We start from the raw sequence: 24,759 nt of genomic DNA, 5'->3' as shown, positions 1-24,759 counted from the left end.
ATTAGATCTTTAACTTGTTTTTAAACTTTATTTTAAGTCTCTTACCCTTCTTTAAATTTTATTTTTAAGCCTTAAACTTCCTTTAAACTTCATTTTAAGTCCTTAAACTAGCTTTTAACTTTATTTTTAGACCTTTAACTTTTTTTAACAATATTTTTTATCTATATATTTATTTTAATTTCTTTTATCTTTATTTTAAGCTCTTTAACTTCCTTTTAACTTTCTTTTTACTCCTTTACCTGTTTTTTAATGTGATTTTTAGATCTTTAACTTGCTTTTAAACTTTATGTTTAGTCTGTTTACTTCCATTTAACTTGATTTTTAGGCCTTTAACTGGCTTTTAACTTTATTTTTACTCCTTTAACTTCAATTTAACTTTATTTTTTGTCTTTAAAACTTCCTTTAACCTTTATTTTTACTCTTTTAACTTCCTTAAATCTTTGATTTTGGGCCTTTAGCTTCCTTTTAATTTGATTTTTAGATCTTTAACTTCCTTTAAACTTCATTTTAAGTCCTTTAACTTCCCTTAAACTTCATTTTAAGTCCTTTAACTTCCTATAAACTTTCTACAATTCTACCAAAATAAATCATAAAAATAAACGCTGCTCTAAGGCCATCTAAACTGATGAAACTTTGTCTTAAAAATGTATTTTAAAAAGGAAGAAAAAAGGGTAATAATTTCCACAAAACCTATAAAAAAGCTCGTTAAACTTCTTTTATTTTCAGACTAAAAACACCAATAAACTTCGAATTCCATTTCACTGACATTTGCTAACTCTTTTGATAGAAAAGGAACACCTCTAACACCCTCTAATAAACGCATTTATCACCCAGGCGGCTATAACCAGTTTCATTCCAACCCATAGTCGGTAGTATATATATATATATATATATTTTAGCCGTCTTTGTTCTTCTGGCCCTGGGCTTTTACATTTTTTATTTGTCTAGCTGGTCAGCAGCGCATACAAATAGTTGTTAAATAATTAATGCAAATGAATTTCAAATCACTTTTCAAGGTTACTGCACAACCCTTTGGGTTTGCTATTCGGTTTGGGTTTGGGTTTTGGGTTAGGAAAGACCCAAAAAAAACTGAGAACTGGGAGAACCCAAAAAAAAAACTTTAGCGACAATTTTCAGGACTTAATTAAGATAAATATTTGCCGGAAATTATCATGAAACTGGTTGGTAATGGGAATGCATTTACATTTCCTGTTGCTGTTGGCTTTTCCTTTTGCCATTTCACCTGTAATCCTGACCAGGGCGCAGGAGCATTGGCAGCATCAGACTGGCATCAATAAACCTGTCTGAGAACTGTCAGTAATAACCATTTAATGTCTGCCCATGTTCCCATTCAATTTTTAACTCAAAGCTCATAAAAAATTCAACAGGACACTGGCAAACTCCGAGACGCCTGCCAAATACTCCGAATTATTCGTTATTAATGCATTCAGACAGAGGAAAAACACGGCGTGTCCCTAAGCTTCTTTCTGTATATCGCACAACTTGCTTTTCCAACCTGACTGCCTGACTGCCTGCCTGTTTTTCTTTTCAGTTTTTCTTGTTTTTCTTTCTCCTTTTTTTTTTGTATATTATTCAGCTGCCTGCGAAAGTATGAATGGAGTTGATATTTGCGGGTCACAGGAGCAACTTTCCCCTTTTTTTTATATTGTTATTAACTTGGTCTTTGGAAGGTGCAAGTGATATTTATATGTCTTATTAGAAATGGGAAATTAGGCAATTAAGAGTGAGTTTAGCTGGGGAAATTGGAAATATTTTTGTTAAGCAAAAAGTTTTTTTTGTTAAATTTTCTATTTACAAATTCAATTTTAAGTTTAACTTTTGCTTATTGGAAGAAAATGTAAAAAAAAGGGTAAATAGTTATAGAATTTGCAAGTTTAGAGATATATTTTCTAGTTATTAATTGATTAATTATTTAATTTTAATATTTTTTTGGTTAAAAAGGAACTCTGAGAATGCAATTTTAGAGAAAAAATCTCTTTAATTTTCTTAAGAAGTTCCTAAATTAACAATTTTTATAGCTTTATAGATATATTTTCCATTTGTAATTTCTTTAATAATTAGTTTACCTTTTTAACTTTCATATTTTTGATATATATATGTTCTTAAACATTCCTTAACCGATTTTAACAGTTAAGAAGGTAAACTTTTTCTAAACATAAATCAGTTAAATTTTCTTGCAGAGTTTAAGAGTTAAGATTTAAGAACTTAATAATGCTTTTTATGTGATATTTAAGAAGATGGCAGCTTCTAAACTGTGTGAAATGATAGGAAGGGATTTGATTTTAAGAATAATAAGGAATATTAGGAACAGAAAAGTGTTTTAAAATTCAGTTTTTAAATATAAGTAAAAGGAAATATATAAGAAGAGTTTAATATAAACATTTCATGAATGGAAAGATAAAAGTAAAAACCTTTTCTAAGTCCCAAATTCATTAACCTAATCAAGATTTTACTATATCCCATATCCCATCCAAATATTACTCGCCCCACCAAGCCAAGTTAAACTCTCATAAATTGTTAGAAATTCTTTATACACCTTAAACGTGACAAGATGACTTGAAGTTTAATGATTGCAGAAGGTTTTCTGATTATAATCCATACCGAAATCAATTTGATTTGCAATGACTCGGGGAAAAGAGACAGAGAGAGAGAGAAAGGTGGGAAAAACAATGTACTAATGTGAAAATCATACCTCGATTGAATCGCAAGATGATGAGATGTGAATCTGTAGAAGGAAGGATATTCCGTAGTAAATAAACATTATTCACGGATGTAATTGCTTAAGGTTTCTTAATTTATATTGTTTTTAAAGACTAAAGGATTAATAAAGTTCTTAGTAAGTGGGTTAAATATTAGATTTTTGGGTTTGTCGATGATATTTTGAGGTTAAACTTTGATTATAGTTGCTATGTGTTGGTTGGGAAACTAACTAATATCCTTTGGTTATGCATTAAAGGTTATACGATAGTTAGAACTGGTTAACAAAGGCACTTAAGTATCATGTTAAGAAGGTTGTTTTTCAGGGAAATAGCTGAATGATATTATTCAGAAAATAGATTCTATATGGGATAAACTTTAAGTAAAGTCCTAATAAGTTCATGAAGATCTTAAGAACTTAAGGTCTTAAGAACTTTCTTTCCTTAAGCTTTCATATTAAGCCTTTAAGTAAATCAAAGCAAGACCAATTTGGGATTACTATAGCTGATCTATAGTTAGCTAAGTACTATATAGTAATATAAAGATATAACTTTAAGACGAAGAGAAACCAAACCCAAGGGAAAGTATCCTGATAAGGTTGTCCCTAAAACTCAACAGGAATCCCCTTTTGGATTCCTGCCATACCACATCACCATGAAGAACGAAGGGGTATTTCTAGTTAGAAGAATTCTTCAAGACTCCTTTTACTCCTTAGATACTTACAGATGGATTTGGCATACAGCGACGCATCTGCTCCGAACTTCGATAGGAGGGACTGTAGCGTCCTGGAAAACAACTGGGCGCTGACATTTTCATTTTATCCGTCGTCGAGTACATCGACATTGTCATGCAGCCGCCGACGAAATCCTCCTCCAGCTTGAACGCCCTGGAGGCGTCGAAAGTGGTTGGCGAGTAAATTTTGAAGCACTTACTTGGACAGCTTTAGAGCGTGTCCTGCATGCAGGACATCAACAAATTATCAAAAAACCACTGGGCCTGCTCTCGATGGCGCGCCCTTTTTTCTTTATCTTTTTTTTTTTTTTTTTTTTGCTTGCCTCGTTTTCGATTTGATTTTTCGTTTAATTTGCCTTTCACTGCACTTATAGATTTTCCTTCTTCTTCTTCTTCTTCTGAGCTTTCTTTACTTTCTTTCTTTTCTTTTTCTCTTTTTTAATAAATTTTTTGTAATTTCCGTTTAGTTTTTAATTTTTTTTTTTTTGTGATTTCAAAGACGCGAACTGAGAAAAAAATCACAGTAAAAAAATGTTGCCTATGGAGAGGAGTTAGAGAGAAACTGTGGTTTGACCGCCGGTTGCTTGCTTGCTGCTAGCCAGCCTTAGCTGTGTGAGTTGGACTTTGATTCGATTACGTTGGGACGCGCACTCGAAACGGTTATAACGGTTTCATTGGCGTCGGCATTCAAACTGTTTACCGTTGGGCCGGATACGAGTGTGTTGGCCCGCTCGATTTCCGTTTCCTGTTTTGAATATTTTTGTTACTTTTTTTTTTTTGCTGGTGTTTAGAGTGAGTTTAGTGAGCTGTGTGTGTTGTACCGCTTGACCGCTACCGCTATCGCTATCGCTTAACACCGGACCGGGACCGTTTATTATTATTATTATTATCGAATCGCCGCCGCCTTTCAACTAGATAGATTTGGTTGTTGTTACTGGTGCTGCTGTTGTTGTTGTTGTTGCCGAAGAATCGAGAAACTTAAAAACGCCAGCGCACAGGACACACAGGACACAGATTTCACAACTAGACAAGCGCGCGTGGTGTTGTGATAAAGAATTCTATGATGAGTTTCGCTAACTTCAGAGTTTATTTTCAATGGGGCGGACGACATGTTTTCATTATTTATCAGCGTGGGCGTGTCCACGCAGTTGGCTCAAAATGGCAGCCAAAATCCTTATATAATGCAAGGATGTGGCCCATGATTGGTCGCCAGTTGGGAGCGGGCAGCGCTGCCGGCGCCTTCGTTCAGCTGGAATTGGGCAGTCGACGGTGTGTCTCTACCCGGCGTATCCTTCCAAACTTGACGAAGCCAATGCCAGCGTTTTTAGTGGTTCAGCGTTTGCGCAGTGGCTTCTGGTATTCTGTGTGTGTGTGTGTGTGTGTGTTAGCGATAGGGTAGCACCACCCCCTTCGAGAACCACCACCCCCCTTTCGAAATCCACTTGCCGCTCTGCGTTGCTGGAAAACCCGAGCATCGCAATGCCCCGCGTCCAGCATATGGCACAATTTTTTTTTTTCAGTTTCTCCGCATTTTTGTCGATTTTCGAAAGGGGAACGGGTGGGTAGCTTGGTGGGTGGCTGAGTGGGTGGTGTGGCGCGGCGGCTGAGCCTTAACAAAAGGCACAAAACGCCAACGCGGCGGCAGCGACGGCGGCCAACAATGCCAAAACAAAAATGGGCGTACATGGCAGTATAGGGGAGGAGCAGAGGAGCAGAGGAGGAGTAAGAGGTGCTAAGAGGAGGAAGAGAAGCGGAAGCCGGAGGAGGTGGGTCAGGGATAGCCAGCCAGCAGGTGGGTCAGTTCGAGGGGGGAGTGGCTAAGGCCTAGTTGTTGCAGTCCAACTGTTAAAAGCATGCAGCATGGCAAATCACCTAAAGGGTGTTCCGATCTGAGGAGCACTACGGGATGAGGATTACAGGGTGCCTATGGCTATAGATTAGATTTAGTTATTAATTTAAGTAAGTACAAAGTATTGAAGTCTTAGCTGGAGAGTAATCTTGAAATATTATTAAATTAAATGGAAGTTAAGTTAAATTTAATTTAAGTAAAAACTGTTTATTTTACGGGTTTTTAGGTATGAAATTAATCAAGTTAAGTTTGAGTTTTTGTAGTATTTATAACTCCAAAAAGACGATTTATTTTTTAAAGACAACTGAAAACCAGTTTCTATAACAAAAGATATTCAGAAATATGTTTTCCTTACTTAACTTTTATTAAGTTAAAAATAATAATAATTTGAAATATAACTTTAAAAAGCATTTCCAGCGAACTCTTTATAAATTTTTGAGCAGCTAAAGTTGTTTAAGATTATAAACTCTTTAAAAAGTCTTAAAGAAAAGAATAATATAGTTATTATAATGGGCCAAAAAAAATAGGCCAAAACTCAAGTTAAAAACATGTTCCTGTGTAAAAGTTGCTTTATTTAATTATTTTTTATTATAATTAATGTTTATTAATGGAGTTAATATAATTACTTAATTAAGTAAACAACAGTTTAAGATTATTATTTCATATTTTGTGCCATTCAGGTCACAGATTATTTCAAATATCGTACCTCTAGCGCCATCTATGAATGAAAACTTTGCTATGAAGACAGGTTTAACCAAGCAAAAGCCTTTACATACATCCTTGTTTACATGCAAGCTTTCGAAAGTTACTTAAAGGACTTTTAGGGGCTTTAAGCGAAAGAAAAAGCTTTTCCAGAAGGTCCTTAAAGCTCCGCAACAATTTCCGTTTTAAAAGCAGCAAAAGCTCTCAAGGAAACCAGAAATCCCCAGCCCAAAAATAAAAACAAACAGAGTTATCTTTTTAAATTCACTTCATTGTTTCTCATTCGATTTTTGTTTTTCGTTTGTTTTTCTTTTTTTTTTTTTTTGTTTTTTTTTTTGTACAATTATCTAATACATTCCATTGTTAATATCTCACAAGTTACTGTAGAGTCGTGTATAAAACTTTTTACAAGGATAGTCTAATATGGGATCTCAACGTGACCAAAGGATAAGTGGCGGATGAGTCGAGTTTAGTTGAGTTTGAGTTTGTATTCGTGTTTTGTGTTCGTGTTGGGTGAGCGATGAAGCACAACATGGCCTATAATGAATTTCATAAATTCGTTCAGGAATCATAATACCTTGTTGTATATAGCCTATACCAAATTTTTCGTACGTACATATATATACCATATATCAACCTAAAGTTATGCGTCTATAATATTGAATTAATATACATATATATCTCATACCTAAGTTTAAACACAAACAAAATTTGAACTAATGCGCCAAGCGAGCAGCAAACGATTGGTTTTTTTTTTGAATTGGGAAAAACAGTAAGGGGGGGTGAAGGATTGGGTGTATCATTTAAACTACAAACTATTTGCAGACTCCCAGTGAGATCTATGGTCCTACATATCGTGATGAGCTGTGGGTTCCTCGATTTCTTTCTCGATTTCTCGATTGCAATTCCGGTTTGCCTTGTGCATCGTTGCAATTGTGAGTTGTTTTTTCTTGGTGGTACGAATTCGATTTTCCCCTCTCGTTGCCTCAAAGTTCTTATAGATACTCATATATATATATATATCTTTTAGGGTTCTTGGCGTCCTAGTAAACCGTAGACAATGCGCCGTCGACTCTGTACTTCAGCCCTCATAGTTTCCGTATACGGATCGAAGGATAACAGACGCTTCTTACGCCGGAAGATGCCCTCCTTTCGCATGATGGCACAACGCATCAGCTGCTCGTTGACGGGGAACTGCAAGAACTCCAGGATGGAACGGAGTTCCCTTTCTGTATGGTGAACCAAGTCGTCGTAGAAAACCACCTTGATGCTGCCCGTGAAGTTGCGAGCCCAACTGAGGTTCATCATCTCCCAGCCCTTGAGCTTGTTGCTCACGAATTGCTGCCAATCTGTAAGTATGGAAAAGCGATTAAAATCAGTTGGTTGAAGGGTTAAGATTAAGATATATGTATATGTTAAACCATATAAGATCTAAACATCATATGATTCCGGTTTCTGACTACCTCAAAAACCAATCAAAATGGATTACAGCTTAGGCTTGGCAGCCTAGCCCCATGCCTAATTCTCATAATTAGTCTTAATTAGTTAGTTAGCAAGTTAGTTAGTTGCCCGCCCCCCTAATCTAGATCTAGATTACTTATTACGTACATTTCCCCTTGGTGCGCTTATAACGATCTGGTGATGCAAATCCAATGTGACCGCCACTCTGGCGATTGAACTCGGCGATAATCGCCTTTTCCGGATCTCGGACGAGGAGTATTGCTTTTGAGAACGGTGCCCACGCCTTGCTGCCCCACTCGTGGGTCTTCACCAATAATACTGAACTGTTGCAGACATTTTCCGCCGGAAAGCCGGTCTTTAACAGGCCATAATCCTTGTAGATGCTGCCCGTTAGAATGCCGGTGGACTGCTGGAGGAGATAGCGTAGCCACGTGTTGCCGCTGCCAGGAAAGCTGGCTAGAGCAGTCAATGCTGGCAGGGACTGTAGGGCGGCACTGACATCGCTGGGCAGGGCCGCTGGGGGTTTAAGTTGGTTTTAAAATGTAATGTTGTTGAGTTTGTCTTTATAGAATACTCACTGTAGAAGTCGGCCTTGTAGTCCGCGTAGATTGGAAGATCTCGATTTATGTACTTAAGGTCACGACACCAGCGTATCGTCATCTTGCGGCTGGGCATCGGAAACCGAGGACTATGAAAGCTGGGAAACTGCGGAGGGAAAATCGGGGTTTTAAGGCAAAGGCAAGGAAGTTGGTTAATAACTATTCTTAGTTTATCTAATCTATCTATTAATTTAGTACCATTTCTGTCACTCTTTCTGATGGCTAAAAAGTTGTTTTGAAGAAGATTTACTGTTTCCCCTTCAACTTTTGCATTTTGTATATAATCTTTGCCTATTTTAGCAAACTTTTCCTTGGAAAATGTCTAAAATTGATGACTCACCTCGGCGAAACGTTCGATGCGCGGTCTCTTTGGATGCGATCCCGGTATGTTGTTCATGGAGAGGAAGAGCACGCCGCCGATGTAGATGATGATGGTTGCCGAGACACCGAAAAAGCGCCAGCCTTGTAGTGCCATATCGCCGTCTTTGCATTACTGAAAGCAAGATTATTGGGTTTATTGATAGCGGTGGCATTATCCTTGAGCTGGAGCTCGAAGCTCGTAGCTCGTAGCTCGTTTATGTAAAAATAATTCAAATGAACATGTTCGCATTAATGAAGCCAATTATCTTTTTCCTATTTTTCCAGAACGAAAGACAATAGCGGGAATCAATTTTCGGTTCATGTTTTTGTTGATTTTGTTATGACAACCAAACAAATGCGCAAGGAACAAGGACCAAAGGAACTCCAAAACAAAAAGGAAGCGAGAGCAGAAGCCATTCCCGGCGAGCTCTCTCACTCTTGGCTAACTTTGACTAACTTGGCCTAACTTGGCCAATATTCCTGGGTGGCGGCGGCCCCCCTACGACTTTGGTAACCCCGACAACACACACCCAACGCCACACTCAGTGAGTGACTGACAAGAACAGCGGAACGGAAATGGGTGGCGCAGCGCACTTGAGTTTGGCTTGCAAATGAAAATTGAAAGGAAAGCCCGTCAGAAGAAGGCAGTTTTTCCAGGGAGACTGATGAAAACGAAAGAGGGATACTCTTACTTAATGTTTGGCTGGCCCAAATGATTGATAACTTGTCCTTAATATTGATAGAAGAGGTCTCCGGTGACTGATTGCCAATTATTGGGGCAGACCAAAATCATTAGAAGGAGAGGCATTAGGCCATGGTGAGTATGGGGAATAAATTAAAGATAATTAAAGATATATATATATATATATAACATTTTAGAAAAGGAGCTTAGGAACTTGAAAGGCTGGGAAATATGAATGTTAAATTCTAATTTAACAAAGAGTCAAGGGGAAAGTTTGAAATTATTATCAAAAAAGGTAAGCCTTGACTTAGCTTTCTGATTTACTTGCTAATACGGATTTTCTTTTCCTATTTTAGGCACTCTCACCATCTCAGCAAACTACTACTTTAGGCACTCTAACTATCTTGCAATCTCCCTCAAATGTCAGCTTAAGAAAACCACTCAGCCTTCTGATTAAAGGATAATCTGCGACCTGTTCAGATAAGAAAGGCATTATCCTGGAGAACACTTTGCCATAAAGCCACGAATACCCTTTGGTAAAAAGGGCATACAAGGGAAGGAAGAAAGAGAACAAGAGAATAAAAGCCTTGTCATGCCTTCAACGGAATTCCTTGAGCTGCATAAAACGCTAACGAAATCCGCAAAAGGACACCCCGTCACACACATGTGCAAGGCGTACACACACACACATAGACACATGTGAAAGACAAGCAGCTAAATGCGAAAATTTATGCAACAGCTGGGCAGAAACGGCGAGGGTTGTTCGATGAGTATCACGTCCTTGGCCTGAGGGATATACTTCGAAGCACTGATAAACTTTGGACAGGAAAAAAATAGCCGGAAAAGTCGCTGGCTGATGATATAAGATATGGCACTCCATCCCCGGAAGTGAAGCAGGAAGGGGGGTACCACACCGCACCAAACGGGAACTTCTTGAACCACCCACAACGTCGCTGAGTGTGGCTGGGGTGGTGATGGTGGTGTTGCTGTTGGTGTTGGTGGTGGTGGTGGCCCAAAAACTAGTTCAACGCTGAAACAAGACGCAAAACAAAAACAAAACCCAAGGCGGAAGAAAGGAGAGCGATATAAAAAATTGGTAAGCTGAATGTACACTGAAGAAAATTTTATATATATAAGAGGTTTGGTGATAAATCACTAAATTGCAGGGGAAAATAAGAAATATTTCAAGGAATAGCAGTTTTAAAGGCTTTAATATTCCAAGAAAGTCTAGAAATTTCAGTTTTTACTTAAAAATAACTAAAAATATATTAAAATATTTAACAAAAAGTTGTTAAATTAGCTTAAATAGATATAATTTTTAAGAAAATACATCATTTAAGACCATATTTTATTCAGTTAGATATGCAAATTATAAGAAACAATGATTTATCCCTTTTATTTTTAATTTTTTGACTCATAGAGGGCTCTATCTAAGCTAAGAAGTAGTTTTATACTTTCAAAAAAATTTCAAAAGTGATTGGAAAAGTTTTTTCAAAGTGGATGTCAGCGACTATATAATGAAATGGCTAGGCAGCCGCAAAAGGGAAATAGAGAAATATCATAAAAAAAAAAAAAGAAAGCGGGGCACCACCAGCCGCTGGGCGTTGCGGTGGTCAGAAGGGGTTGCCACGGCTGCCCCGGCTGCCACGGCTGCTTCTTGCTGGTTGGCAATAATTTGATTGTTTTGCGGCATAAATCAGACAAAAGCCACGCACATTAGCGCAACCAGCTGAATGGCAGCTAAATTAGAACCATAACCGATGGCATCGCAGGTGGAACGAATGGTTGGATGACCCAGCCCACCACAGGTTTACATAATGCTAACAAGCAATGACTAGAAAGGGGAGTTAACCCCATCACCATTTAACGTTCACCTCGGCCCACCCCCCAATAAATATGCATTTTGATTGCCAGAGACCAAAGCCATGTGCAGAATATAATCAAAGAAAGAAAAAAAAAGCCAGCACAGCAGAGCAGAGCAGAGCAATGTGGGTAAATGTGGCATGAACATGAATGCCTGAGAGATCAAATAAACAATTGCTCTGATAGTACATTCCGCATTCCGTATTTTTCATCCATTTTCCATTTTCCCATTTCCCAATTATTTTGAATTTTCGAATCATTCGATGGGAGATGTAAACAAATAATTTCATGCTGTTTTCTCTTATATATGAATTGTTTGACTTACCGATACCGATTCCGGATCCTTGCCCCTTTGCCCCGGCACACATACACACACCCAAGCACAGCCCGAACTGCACACACACGCACACACACACACACACACGCCCAGAATCCCAGCTACATGTCAACCGAAAACAGAAAATTCGCAATATCTAGGAGTTGCTGATAGGCGGAAGGAAAGGAAATCACTCCCGCAGTCGCTTTAAAAAACACCAAGCTCGCATTTAAAATGAACAAACAATCGAACGAGCGAGTAGCGAACGCACTGACTGACACTAGGCACTGTTTAAAAAAAAAATCACACAGAAAAAACAAACAAAATCCGGCGGCAGCAACAACAACAATCGCCAAACAAACAAACAAACACAAAAAAAGAATCGGCAGCAAAACAAATGTGAACTATTTATTTGTGCCACACGGCTACGGGCCACACGTCGTATGCGCAATGTGTGTTTTGGGGAAGGGAGGAGCGCAGTTTTGTTTGTTGCCGCTCACTAAATCCGGTGTACGTTCTGGTGTGCCTGCGTGCTGCGTGCGCCCGTGTCCCGAGTCTGAGAGTTTCTGGCCTCGTAGCAGCAGAAGAAGCGCCAGCAGCATCGCATTTACGGGGGATGAACCGAAAGCTTTGCCGTTCTTTTTTTTTTTTTTTTTTTGCATTGGCGTTGCCACAGCAGCAGGGCAAAGCTTCGCTAAGCAACCCTCTTTTTTTGTGTGCAGCTTTTAAGGCTTTTTCAACCACTGTGCGCAGTCTCTGTAGATTTGTGTTAGAGTTTCCCAGAATGCTCAATAGGTGGCGTTATAGTTTTGGTAGCAAATTTATTGATTAAAAATTTTTGAAAAAGTTGTTTAGTTTGAAGGAAATTTCTGGTTTTCGAGGTTATCTTGGCACTTTAACTATCTGACTAGCTAACTAAATTTATTTGATTTATTTTATAGAATTTTAAATATTTTAACTTTTACAATTTTTGAAAAGAAAGATCCTAAAATCTTTAAAAATGTTCAGTTTGTTGGATAAACTTATTTCTTTATTGTTTAATTTCTTCTGTTTTGTTTCTTAGGCAACTCAAGAAGTGGCATACAAATGCTATTAAATTTTAGAAAATATTTTTAGAATTTTGTTTAAAAATGTTGAAAAAATTGTGAATATTTTCTAAATTTATTTTTGCTTTTCTTTACTCAAAAACTTTTTAAAGACAGTCAAAAAGAAATGTATTTCCATCTATCGCTAAGGTCTTAAAAATACTGGCATATTCCTAAATATTATCTGAGAGGATATTTTTGATTCTTTTTTAGAGTTTGGAGTTTAAAAAAAAATTAACTCTTTCTGAAAATGTACAAATTTTTTTAGATTTATTGGCAAAAGTCCAAGGAAAAGTGTCATACCCTCACGCAAACCCCTCAAAGATTTTAGTTTCCTAGAACTATTTTTTTGGGCAAAAGTGCTTAGTAAAGTGTAAGGCACCTCCTTATACCCCTTAAAGACTTTAATTTCATCTAAATATCTTCCTCTTTTTCTACTTAAAACCCAACCAAAATGAAATTCTTTCCTTTTTTTTTTATAATTTTTTTCATTTTTATTCAAATAATTTTTGTTTGCTTCGATTTTTGTTTCATATTTCACCTTGCTAGCACTGGGTTTCTTGCATCAGTTTCAGTTGCATCGATCGATCGGTTTTAGTTTTTGTTTTAGTTTTAGTTAGTGTTTGGTATTTAGTATTTGGTATTTGGGTTCGTATTATTTTGCAGCAACATCATACCTTGTGGTGAGTAAAAGTTGATATGATGTAGATTTGGCACACTACAAAGTAACTCGCAACCGAAGGCAAGTTTTCGTTATATTTTTTTTTTGTTTATTTTTTTATAATTTTTAATTTTATTTTTGCGCTTCTTTAACATGTGCTAATTCCTTAGTTTTTGTTTTTTTTTTTTTTTTTTGCTTGGGGTTTGCCTTTCTTTAGTTTTTCACTTTTCTTTTAGTTTAGTTTAAATTATCTTTTGCGTATAATTTCACTATAAGTACATACTGTTTAGTATTCGGTCAACATTGCGAAATTAGCAATTAGGAGGAAAAAAAAAAAAATATATATATTATGTATTTATACATTTATATAGGAATTTACTCTAGACTCGTGGGACTCATTAGGCGCTACCTTAAACTAATGTACAAAAATATCCAGTAACTTAAAGACGAGCAATTTAAAATTTAAAATCAACAACGACAACAATCCGCGAATGCAATCTTTCTACATTATAGATGGCGCTTTTCAATCTTTCTTTCTTTATTTTTTTTAGTTTAAAAACAATCGATTTAAAAATGATTCATATACATAATTGACTCACAGAGCTTTTCGTTGGCTAACAACAATTGAACCGAGAGTGAGTGGTATACGTACGTAAGAAATTAGTTAGTAATTAGTGTTATTATTACATATAGAGGAGGTGGCAGAAGGGGGGGTGACTATATAATGGGTGCCTGGCTAAATGATTATATGACTGCCTACCATCAGGTCAATAACACTTTCTCATTATTATCATAAAACTTGCTAGGTTTTCCTTTTTTGTGTGTTTAAACCTTTTATTTGTTTTTTCATTTACTTTTTACTTGTTTACTTGTTTTTTTTTTCGTTTGTTTTGTTTATAAAAAAGAGACAAAAAAACATTTTGTGGTCCCTGGCGTATGTAATTCAATTTAAATGGTTTTCCTCTTTTTTGAGGCTTTCCCAACACTCTGGCCTTGTCAAACAAAGGAATCCGTTAAAGGACTAAATCAAAATCTTATATAGAGTTACTTTACTGCTCTTTGCTTTCTTTTCTTCTCTCGTTTTTTGTTTTTGTTTTTTTGGTTTGAATTACATAAGTGTTGTGCTTGTCGTTTGTCTTATTACATTTAGTTGGACTGCTTAGCTGGCTGTGACCCATTTAAGTTTGTTGTTGTTTGTGTTTTTAACTTTATGTAGTTGAAGTTTGTTTTTATCTGTATTTTGAACCCATTTGAGAATTCCTTGTTCCTTGAATTTCAGGTTTTGTAACTTGCTGTGGACTAGTGGTGGAGGACTGTAGGTCTTAACCCTATAAAAAGGCAATCTAAATCTTAGAAATATACCCAAGTATAGTGAAAAAGTTTAGAAAATGTGAAGTTTTTAAAAGAAGAAAGTAAAACTTCTTTTTCCCTTTTGAAAAAGTAGTCATTTTGAATAGCAATCGGTTCTTATCGATGTTTTCTAACCAAAACCATCGATAAAAACTGATTACTAGCTAAACTTAAAGGAATTTTGTAAGTTTTTTTTGTTAGAAACTTTACTAGTTATCATTTAAGATCCTTTTTTGTATGTCTGTATGTGGCATCTGTATGTTTGTGTGTGTGTGTATGTTTGTGTTCCTTAGTGCACTTAGTACAGTACGATAGTTATCGGATAGCCAAGATAGCCAGAGCGATAGTAAGTGGCTTGAGTACAGCTTAACATCCATTTTTTTCCTGTTGGCTAGTTGAAACTACGAAACACTAGAGTTGGGTGTCTAAAGTTTTCTCTACTCTGACTCTACCGTCTGATTAGTGAGTGCGTCTAGGGCCTGGCTAGTTAGCTGTCTTTAAGTTTTAAGCGATTAGTTCACAGAGCAACGATAAAAACGATAAATCAAACGATAAAAATCAACAATTAACAATCATGTTGTGTTCCTTTTGCTGCCTACACATAGTCTTGAGATACATTTTCTTCTTATTTTTGTTTTAAGTTTTTCTTTTTTTTTCGGTGTCGAAATAGATCTTGATCAGCGCTAAACTACTTACAGGGCTAGAGTTGTGGTTTCTTAGAGCGAGATTAGTTAGTGGATGAGGAGAGGGATGAGAGAAGGATATCTGAAGGGGGAAGCAAGCCAGCCTTAGATCAGGGCAAAGGAAACCGAAAAGGATGTAGGGTTAGCGAGGCAGGGAGGATAACAACGAGGGCAAGTCTAAGTTTTTCGATAGGTTCGACTAACGCTTAGATAGGCTTAACAGCTCGAACCGAGGTTGTTCAACAAGTAAATCGCTAATCTATGCATATTATAGGCTCTATATTTTAGATATTTTTGTTTTTGTATGCACGTGTGTGTGTTATGTGTGTGTGTGTGTGTGTGTATGCCTTATGTGTGTGTGTTGGCTTGTTGGAAATGGTTTTTGGCCTGTTGTTCTATTTGAAAACATTTGTCCGAATCGATTAGTATTTAAAATGTTTCTTAAATAGTTTTCTATATAAGTTATTAAAGCTTTCGGTTTTCATTACACTAGTTCATATATAGATATATATATAACTATGTATATTTCTGTGTATATATATATATGTACGTACTTAAAATATATGTATATATATATGTATGTATATATATGTTCCATAGTCTCTAACAATAAGAGGTATATACATCTGTAGAGAGACCCCAGAGACCCCCGCCCTACCATGAACTAAACAAAGCAACAGATCAATATACCGATTTGGGTTCAGAATGAGATGTGATTGGGTACGATTTGGTGTTCTATAGATACAAATACAGATACATACAAAATGAACAAACATGCAACATTGTGGCATGGACGTTTTTCAGGACGGTTTAATGTGGGAATTATCATCTCTCGTGCTAGCTTCTTCGCACACACATACACTCTCTCTCTTTTTTTAAGTTCTAGACAAAAAAAAAGTGCTAAATGATGTTAGGAATTGGTTTTTGTAGATCTTAAGTAACCTTGCAAAGTGTTTTTAGAAAGCATATAACAGTATAACAGATAATTATAACAACTTTTGTGAGAAAGATAACTAAAGGTTAAGTTAAAGTTAAGATTAATCAATATTTTTTAATAAATAATGAGAAATTTAAGTAATATTACAGAAGAGTTAAACAAAAACTTAAAGAAAAGTTTAAAATTTCACAAAAAGCGATCCTCCGAACCGATAAAGCTTAACCTCTGGTTAAAGGCTAACAACCCTTGCAAGGTCCCTTAATAGAGATAACTTTTACGATATAAAAAAGCTAAAAAGAAAAGTCCTAATTCGAACAGGGGCTTGGGAACACTCTCTGGCTATTTGTGTGTTTGTTTCTCGGTTTTTAGTAGTAGTTGTTGTTTCCGTTAAATCTACATTTTATATATAGTATATATATATATATATATCTCGATCGGGTCTTTATTTTCTTTTGTATGTTGTATATCTGTATATATCGATTCGTTTTGCTGGGGGATTTCGTTAGGGCTAAACATATATAGAATATAGGTCTATATGACGTCACATCCTCCTTAGTGTTTGTATATCCTTTACATATATACTTAGTTCTTGTACCATGGTAATACTGTCCAAATTCCATTGCTTATTGGTTGTCTGCAGTTGAACTTGCTTCTGGTTGAGATTGGGTTGAGGTGGTTAGTGTTGAGGATCGGGAACGGGATCGGGATCGGGTTAGATTTGGTCGTGATTATAGTTCTCAAAGCTTGTCTTTATCACGGTCGATGCTCATTGCTTTAAAGATTCCACGTCCGATGCCATAGCGCAGATTGAATTGATCCAAACTGGAGGCTCTTGGTCGCTGACTGCCGCTCTGGTGGCCCGTGGATGTAGAGCCAGAGGGTCCTGAACCAGTTGGATCTATGGAGCCGCCACTACCCGATCTGGCCAGATGCTCTTCCATGTCCGTCTCACTAAATTCCGTTTCCGTGTCGCTGAACTTCCGACGCCGTCGCAGAAACGTGCTGCAGTGCTTCAGCTCGCCCAGATTGTCGGAGAGGGAGTGTCCGCGTTTGCGTTCCTGCCGTTCCATCTCGGCCGCCAGCATCTGTACCTCCCAGTCGTTGTGGCCTGCCGTGCCACCTCCACCACCGCCGCCGCCGCTATCTAGATCTTCGTCCTCTCGTGGATCCCGCCTCCTGGGATCTTCTTCATCCTCCTCGTCGTCATCTACATCGGCCATATTTATCTTGCTGGACGATGAACTCGAACTGGAGCTTTCGCCAATGTCCAGGATGACGCTGTCCGACAAGCGAGCCAGATTACCCGTGACATCGGCCACCATGAGAGCGCTGCTAGATCCACTCCCGCTGCCTAGGCTATCTGCTCCGCCGCTCCATTCGCGATAGCCACTGCTACGCCCACTGCTACGTCCGTTGCCCTGGCCAGAGTAGAAACTGGGATGGCTTTGGGCGTGACGGGAGCTGAGGGAGCCGGGTCCACCGTAGTAGCTACTCGGGCAGTTCAGGGCGTTGGCCGAGGCGGCATGATGACGACTTGGTCCCGGCGATATGCTGCGCCTGCCGCCTTGGATGGGCGGCGATGAGGTGAAGACTGTGTCCAGGGAATCACCACGCTGGAAAATGTCAAGGCGAAGTATTAATTTAATATAAAATAATCTTCCATTTAATAATATTTGATTTTCTTAATAGGAGGTATCCCCCCAGCTTACCATAAACAGAAGCTCCGCTGAAGATCCCGAACTGCTGTTGTCCTCCTCCTCGGGCGGCTCATCATCGTCCACCGACAGCTGAGACATCTTCTCTCGCTTCTGCCGCCGACTAAGTGGCAGAACCAAGGCCGACGTAGAAGTAGATGCCACTGGACCCGCAGACTTGCCCTCAATGGAGCGCAGCTTCAACTGCAGCTGGGCAATGATGGCATCACGTCGTCGCACTTCGCCGGCCATGCTGGAAAACTGAGTCTCGAACTTGGAGTGCATTTCGTTCATGTGGGTCTTGATCACGTGATTGATGCCGCTGAGGATCTGATTGAAGTAGTCCTGTGCCTCCGGGAAGCCTTTAAGTGCAAGATCACACATCGTTGTGAGTACGTGGAAGGGATTAAGATGACAGGAGGGTATGTGGGTACGTAGTAGTGTCTGGCAAAAGGTGATGTTATTTGCATTTTGGGTGACAGAGAGAGGACATTCAAATGTATTTTCCAGAGTTATATACTACATCGAAATTAGGCTGTGGGGGTGTTAAAGCGTTTTTTTTTTTTTTTTTTGTTAGCTATAGATACTTAGGTTATATAGTACTCTGATTTTGGTTATATAGTACTCTGATTTTGTGTCAGCTTTAACAATCAAGTACAGAATGAGTTCGAGGAACGAAGCTCTGAATGCCAAAGCAGATGTATGGGTTTCTTGGTTTTAGAAGTTTAAAGAAGTTACAGACGGATCAGAAATATATATATATATATGGATATATATTAACATCTGCTTTGGCATCAATACATACGTACATCGTCGACAATTATTTACAAACGCCACGCATTCTCATTCCCATTACCATTACCATTACCATTATCATTACCATTACAAGTGTGGCACCGGCTCCGTCAAAAGCTCAGCTTGGATCTCTATATAGTATATGTTATATATATATACATGATCGTGTTAGGTACAAGTATATATATGTACAAAAGCATTGACAATGTGTGTGTGTTGTGTGTTCTGTGCTGTTTTAATTACATGCGCTTAAGGATGCTCTTAAGGATGCTCTTAATCATCCATCATGGCCTCTGTTTTCATTCCATTTCGTTCCCAAAGCGTGCTTGACTGTACTTCCGCACATCACAGCTGAAAAATTACCTTATTCTACGCACATTCCGTGTTTTTAAAACAATTATTATCAGTAATTACTTAGTGGGCTTGAGCTTTTTTTTTGGGTAAAACCTTGATAGGGTGTGGGTTAAAAAATAGCAGGTGAAATGAAGTAACTCTGAAGGAGAGTTATAGAAGGTAGTTTGGTTATATATTTTATAGCCACTTTCTCAAAAACTTAAATTATACGAAAATTGAATTTGAATTTAAGGGAAATTTCTGAAAAAGAGGTTATATTTACTCGTATATAAAAGTTCAAACTTTATTGTAAAAAAGAAACGCTGAAACTTTAGTTTTTAGGGCAAGGGCAAGATTTTAACTTTAGGATGGTTAGCAAAGGTATCTACAAGTTTGTAATGGCATTACTTCTAATAGTAGTTTTTATGAACGGGTCAAGTAAATACACGAACCGGAAAAATGACCAGGTTAAACAGTATGCTTAACCCTATGATATCAATTCCAATATAATGATATACAAAATCTAACTGGCAAGCAATTTTCCAATCATTTTTAACTAAGAAGAAAAATATTCTATGTTTTTTTTTTAATAACTTAAATTCAAGTGAATTCTAAATTGAAAAATGCTTTCTGGTTTTTTCGTTAAAATTTCTCTCTACATGGTGTGTGCTTTGTGTGTGTGTGTTTTTTTTCTCAAATATTTTTTGGCCGTTTGATGTTAAATTATTTTGCATATTAATTGGGCTAATTGAAAAGTGCGCGTGCGTGTGTGTGTTCCCTTTGTTATCGTATTGGTGGTGGTTGCTTTTCAATCATTTTCAATAAACCGCAAAGGCGACCCTCGCATCCCGCCACCCGCATCTCCTAAGCGGGTCGTTTGATGGATTTTAATTATTCCTAGTCATAATGCGACTATTATTAATAATAACAATTTGACCGAATAAATGACGCTTGATCCTCCTCCTGTTACTTGTTGTGGGCACGCGTCTCATTTAAAAGTCATTACGTCTAATAGAATACGACAAATAAAAAACCACATAACAGGGTGGAAGGGAAAAAAAAACCAATAAAAAGCTAACAAAAATGAGGATATTTTTTCAAAAAAAAGAATTAACAAGGCAGTAACGGTGTTTGTATTATTATCAAAATCATCACCGTTGCAAAGACTTAGCCTTCAATTTCATTTAAAATGCGCGCCGCATAAATCAATTGAATTTTTTTATTCGATATTTTAATTGCAGTCTGCACTCAAATTTATTTAAATTTTTCATTTCCCCTTTTATGGGAAGTGTCGTGCGACATATTAAACAGACATTAACAAGAGGAAACGCTATAGTCGGGTGCCGCGACTATAAGATACCCGTTACTGTTTTACAAAATTTTAAAATATTATTTTGCTAGTGGAAATTCACAATGCGCCACCTATTGTCAGAGGAAGTATGTTGAGTATGCTTATAGTGACGTCACTGCCCATGTGAGGCCTTATAACTTAATTTCTTTATAAACAGCGAAATAATGTTCCGCTTTGAAAAATCTTTGGTAAATCGATAGATATTAACAGAAATAAGTTACACAAGGTCAAACGAAGGCATTCATAATAATATTATAGACGCCACAGTTTTCCGCGGTTTGTGAGCGTTAGAGTGGGCGTGGCTGGGTGCAACTTCGTGGCAAGTTGCAGAGGCATCTCCTTAATACGTGTTCCTAAGCAAAATTGTGTAGATCTTATACTTTTCGAGATTTTTTCATTTTTGGTTTTTTGGGTTTTGTGGGCGTTTGAGTGGACGTGGCGTGATCGGAAAAAAACAATTCGCATTGAGATCATCATAGAAACATACATGCTTAATCCGAACTTTTTATCTCTTATAGTTACCGAGATATCAGCTTTTCTAGAAAATCCGAACACCGTCTTTTGAGCCTTGTGGGCGTATGGGTGGGTGTGGGCGGATAGTAGTACCACTATAAGATGCGTTGCCATCTAATGATTATACTTTCTGAATTTCAACTTTCTAACTGCAATAGTTCCTGAGATTTCAGCAATTTTAGTTTTTTGCGATTTGTGGGCGTTAGAGTGGGCGTGGCAGGATGCTGTAATAAACTTGCGCTGTCCCGGGATCTCAAGAATCTTCATGCTTAATCTCAACGTTGTATCTGCTATAGTTCCTGAGATCTCAGCGTTCATACGGACGGACGGACGGACGGACGGACGGACGGACGGACGGACGGACTGACGGACGGACGGACGGACGGACGGACAGACGGACATGGCTCAATCGACTTCGCTATTGATCCTGATCAAGAATATATATACTTTATAGGGTCGCAAAAGCTTCCTTCTATCTGTTACATACTTTTCAACGAATCTAGTATACCCTTTTACTCTACGAGTAACGGGTATAAAAAGTTTAGTTTATATTATATTATGAGAAAGTAAAGTTTGATAGTAAACGTAATTCATGATCTTACACTTTATAGTCTGTAATTAAAGTTATAAATATTTCGGGTTTTATAATACAAAGTTTAAGTTTAATTTTCAGGGACATTTTTACAGTTCATGTTACGAGTATCATGCGAAAGGTTAGGGTTAAGATTAGACGAAAAAGCTTGAAGGGGGGTTAAAGCGTTAGAAAGTTTTTGAGTTTTTGTGACTCGCATACATGCGCAAGTGTTAATGTATATGTGTGGAAATTGATGCTCAAATAGAGAGAGAAAGATATAGACAGCGTGATTTTCTGGGAAAGTGACAAGCGTTGCATGGCATTGCTTTTGTTTTGGATCTTGATCAGGTTGCAATATATATATATATATATATACGAATATAGAATATAAACACGATCTGAAGCTGATATATTTACCTTCCAGACGTGGTCCTGAACCTGTTCCGCCCATCGCACTGGTCGTGTTCTGCCTGAGCTGCAAATTCAAATTCAAATCAGTTGTGGACTGGGCATGAAGGATCTGATTCGACGACGATGAGCACTCGACGACATACGAGGCGGAAGCGGAAGCGGATGCACTTGCTGCTGCTGCTGCAGCTGCTGCTATTGTTCCCGCTGGCGACAACGACGCTGAGGCGCTGCCAACGCTACCAACGAGTCCGCGTCCGTTTCCATGTCCGCCCAACTCCCCCTGCAGTTGGGCAGGAAACGCGAAACTCTCCTGGGGCGAATTCGTGGGCGTTACCAACGTCAACGTCGGCGACCAGACATTCGCCGCCTCCGAACTGGACAAGGGATGTGGAATAGCGCTGGATCCGGAAGGAATTGGAATTGCTGGTACCGGTACCGGTACCGGAAACGGAAATGCCACCGCCGATGATGATGGCGGCGGACACGTATACGCAGTGTTATTCGAACGCGAACTCAAGCTAACGGTATTATCGTTAATCGTACCGTTACCGCAACCACCGTTATTCACCGAACCGATCGCCGCAGCACCGCCGAAGGGAGATACCTCCTCATCCTTGGCACTGGCGGGCGGGCTGGAAAGAGTGGAATGGAAGGTTACACTCTTCAAGAGCTTACTGTGCCTAGCCACGTACCCTTCCAAGGTCGGCTCCGCCGGCAGGCCCTGGCCCTTTTGGTTGGCACTCGAGTTGATCTTCGACCCGTTCGTTCCCGTTACCGTTCCCTGTCCGTGTCCCTGTCCCATGCCCGTACCCGGTCCCGCCTCCTCCTGTTGACCCCCGCCCATCTGCAGCTTCTTGAGTATGCTCTTCAGCTTGCGACGTTCCATGGTCTCATTCGATTCGGGACTAAGTGGCAGGGGCACATACTGTAACTGGCGAGAGTTGCTATCCGAAGCAGATGCGGAAGCGGAGGCGGATGCCGATGCAGAGGCGGAAGTATTGGTGGATATCGATGTGGAGCTGGTGGTCGACTCGTATGTACTGAGGAACTGCGAATAGATGCCGGAGGTGTCGCTATAGCAACGATACAATGACTCCGTAATGGGCACCTTGCTATCTGGTCCGGATTTCGAGCAGTCCAGGCTAAAGCTACGGGTTTGCAGGGCCCGTTCCAGTTCCGCCAACTTCTGGCGTTCGTTCAGGATCTTCAAACGCTTGACGAACGGCAATCCACAGTATTCCGGCGATAGATCAAAGACGCTCTGGTAGAGCTTCCTTCGTCCATTACCGCCCAGCTCGGTCAGTTCGCCGTCGGGCAAATGCTGCTCCGGTTTCTGGAGACGCAGGTAATCCCTCTTGGTGCTGGCCGCCACCTGATTCGCCTGGCTGGCCGACGAACCGGTTGTACTCGACGAGCTTGGATGATGGTGATGGCCATGACCACCGTGATGATGGTGTCCGTGCCGCGGTGATCTTGAACTGCTCCTGGCGCTGTGATGACGTGGCCGTGGATGCGTCTCCATCTGCTGGGGTATGTTGCTCAGCGAGTAGTTCTTCAGCGGCGAGGCCAAGTCATCCGGCGAACAGTTTGTTAAGCTCGTGTAACTGGAGGACATCAATGTGGCCAGTTTCAGCTTGGACCACGGCTTGATGGGCGTACCATCGGTGTCCGTGTCGGATTGCAGGGGTGTGGCCATCCGATGGCCTGGTTTGGCCATCCTTTTCGATATGGTGGCTATGCCTGAGCTACCACCCATGGCCAGGCCCAAACCCAGTCCAGCTGCTGCAACGGGATCCTCGGATGTGGCATGCTTCGCCACCAAGGCCAGTGACTTGGGTGGCTCCTTTTTGGCTATGGCTCCTGTACTTGGCCCTGGCGAACTGCTGGCTCCTCCGCCGCCCTGCAATTGCTGGATTTTCTGCTTAAAGGAGACCTTCATGATGGGCTTGATCTGGGCCACTGTCAGCGATTGTCCCGGTGCCGAGATCCCATTCGATCCTGGAAGCGATCCTCCTGCCTGACTGGCTCCGAAATGCGAATCTATCTTGCTGCTGATGTTGGGCGGTGTGTTGACCTGGATGAGTTCATCGGATTAGGTGCAAGTTCAGAGAAAGAAAGATGGTGAGTTGGATTAATAGAGGGGAAGGCGTAATGAGTCTTTTTTCTCAAACTCCTGTTAGGTTATAGTATTATTATTCAGATAATATTACTATATTAAGATCTGTTAAAGATTTCTGTTAACTGGAGGATGAGAAATTGGCCCTGAATCAGGCTTATAGACCTAGGGGTTACTTATTCTTTGACAGATTTAAAAAACAAATCCAACGCTCATTTCGGCACTCTTAAGTTTAGGTTTCTAAAATCAAAAGTGAGGGCTAAGGATTCCTGCTAAGCTATAATAAACTTTGCCTTAAGTTAAGGTTAAGGGGTTAAGTCGGAATCTAAACTAAAAGTGAGGTGAATTCTTAGTAAGTTGCTTCCCAAAAGGAAGTCAAAGATCAGGAGTTTCTCTAGATCTCTCTGGGGTTTTTAATGATTTTTGTTTTTTATTTTGTTTTTATTTTTTTATTTTTTTTTTTTGCTTTACCATGACGACGCCGGGTTCGGCGGCGTTTGCCTGCGGTTCGTTCTTAATTTTCAACTGCTGGAGTCGCTGGATCAGGGGAAAGCCTTCGCTGAACTCGCGTTCGGGCTCCTCCTGGATCGATTCCTGCGGCGATAACGTACACGTTACATGTGAGTGAGGTGGAGATTTCTGTGGTGGTGTGGACTTAACAGCTCGCTCTTCGCGATCCTAGTGCAAGACACATAAAGACACATACAAAACTACTGTTTAGGAGCTGGGGATAATTACATACAACACGAATTTATCTGGATCGGGCTGGTTAATCATTTCGAAAGCTAAAATCAAAATCAAAAACAAAAACAAAAATCAAACGATAAATGCAAAACGAAATTATGATTTAAGTGGGCAATGTCAGCGATTTGTGTTCTCTGTTTATCAGGTCACTGAAGTTATATCTCAGATATATAGTATATAGTATATATATGTTCCATTTTGTTAACTAAAAGTTTGCTAAGCGGAAGCAG

General features: G+C 39.1%; 3 protein-coding genes across 10 annotated transcripts in view; all 3 read right to left on the bottom strand.

Annotated features, from left to right (window-relative positions):
* LOC108110041 (inhibitory POU protein) overlaps window positions 1-4,672 on the bottom strand; it is a 32,978-nt gene extending 28,306 nt beyond the window's left edge. For 4 of the 6 annotated variants that reach the window (XM_017218902.2, XM_017218903.2, XM_017218904.2 and 1 more), the window contains exon 1: window positions 3,442-4,672. In XM_017218902.2, the coding sequence (XP_017074391.1) occupies window positions 3,442-3,567 (126 nt within the window). In that variant the 5' untranslated portion in view covers window positions 3,568-4,672. Of the gene's footprint in view, window positions 1-2,713; window positions 2,747-3,441 lie in introns of all 6 variants that reach the window. The other 2 variants (XM_017218900.2, XM_017218901.2) reach the window with 1 other exon arrangement.
* Window positions 4,673-6,245: 1,573 nt separating this feature from the next.
* LOC108110108 (WSCD family member CG9164) lies at window positions 6,246-11,835 on the bottom strand. The gene is made up of 5 exons (XM_017219003.2): window positions 11,292-11,835; window positions 8,402-8,554; window positions 8,041-8,167; window positions 7,610-7,978; window positions 6,246-7,350 (listed from the first exon to the last, which is right to left on the bottom strand). The coding sequence occupies exons 2-5, from the start codon at window positions 8,534-8,536 to the stop codon at window positions 7,028-7,030; spliced, it is 954 nt and encodes a 317-aa protein (XP_017074492.1). The 5' UTR covers window positions 8,537-8,554; window positions 11,292-11,835; the 3' UTR covers window positions 6,246-7,027.
* Window positions 11,836-13,741: 1,906 nt separating this feature from the next.
* The window catches only part of LOC108110035 (protein Teyrha-meyrha), a 32,735-nt gene continuing 21,717 nt past the window's right edge, over window positions 13,742-24,759 (bottom strand). For 2 of the 3 annotated variants that reach the window (XM_041817716.1, XM_041817715.1), the window contains 4 exons: window positions 24,257-24,379; window positions 21,676-23,743; window positions 17,708-18,054; window positions 13,742-17,611 (listed from right to left, as the gene is read on the bottom strand). In XM_041817716.1, the coding sequence (XP_041673650.1) occupies window positions 16,736-17,611; window positions 17,708-18,054; window positions 21,676-23,743; window positions 24,257-24,379 (3,414 nt within the window). In that variant the 3' untranslated portion in view covers window positions 13,742-16,735. Of the gene's footprint in view, window positions 17,612-17,707; window positions 18,055-21,675; window positions 23,744-24,256; window positions 24,464-24,759 lie in introns of all 3 variants that reach the window. The other variant, XM_017218885.2, reaches the window with a different exon arrangement.

This window comes from Drosophila eugracilis, unplaced genomic scaffold (assembly GCF_018153835.1).
Source record: "Drosophila eugracilis isolate 14026-0451.02 unplaced genomic scaffold, ASM1815383v1 contig_1858, whole genome shotgun sequence".
NCBI classification, from domain to species: Eukaryota; Metazoa; Arthropoda; class Insecta; order Diptera; family Drosophilidae; genus Drosophila; species Drosophila eugracilis.
This window is presented reverse-complemented; position numbering and strand designations above follow the sequence as displayed.

What these genes read in the sequence shown, in the direction of transcription:
- LOC108110108 (XM_017219003.2), bottom strand. Translation starts at nt 8,536, where the DNA reads ATGGCACTACAAGGCTGGCGCTTTTTCGGTGTCTCGGCAACCATCATC. An exon ending in GCATCGAACGTTTCGCCGAG is followed by an intron (nt 8,168 to 8,401) that starts GTGAGTCATCAA and finishes TTCCCTCCGCAG; the next exon opens with TTTCCCAGCTTTCATAGTCC. An exon ending in CTACAAGGCCGACTTCTACA is followed by an intron (nt 7,979 to 8,040) that starts GTGAGTATTCTA and finishes TTAAACCCCCAG; the next exon opens with CGGCCCTGCCCAGCGATGTC.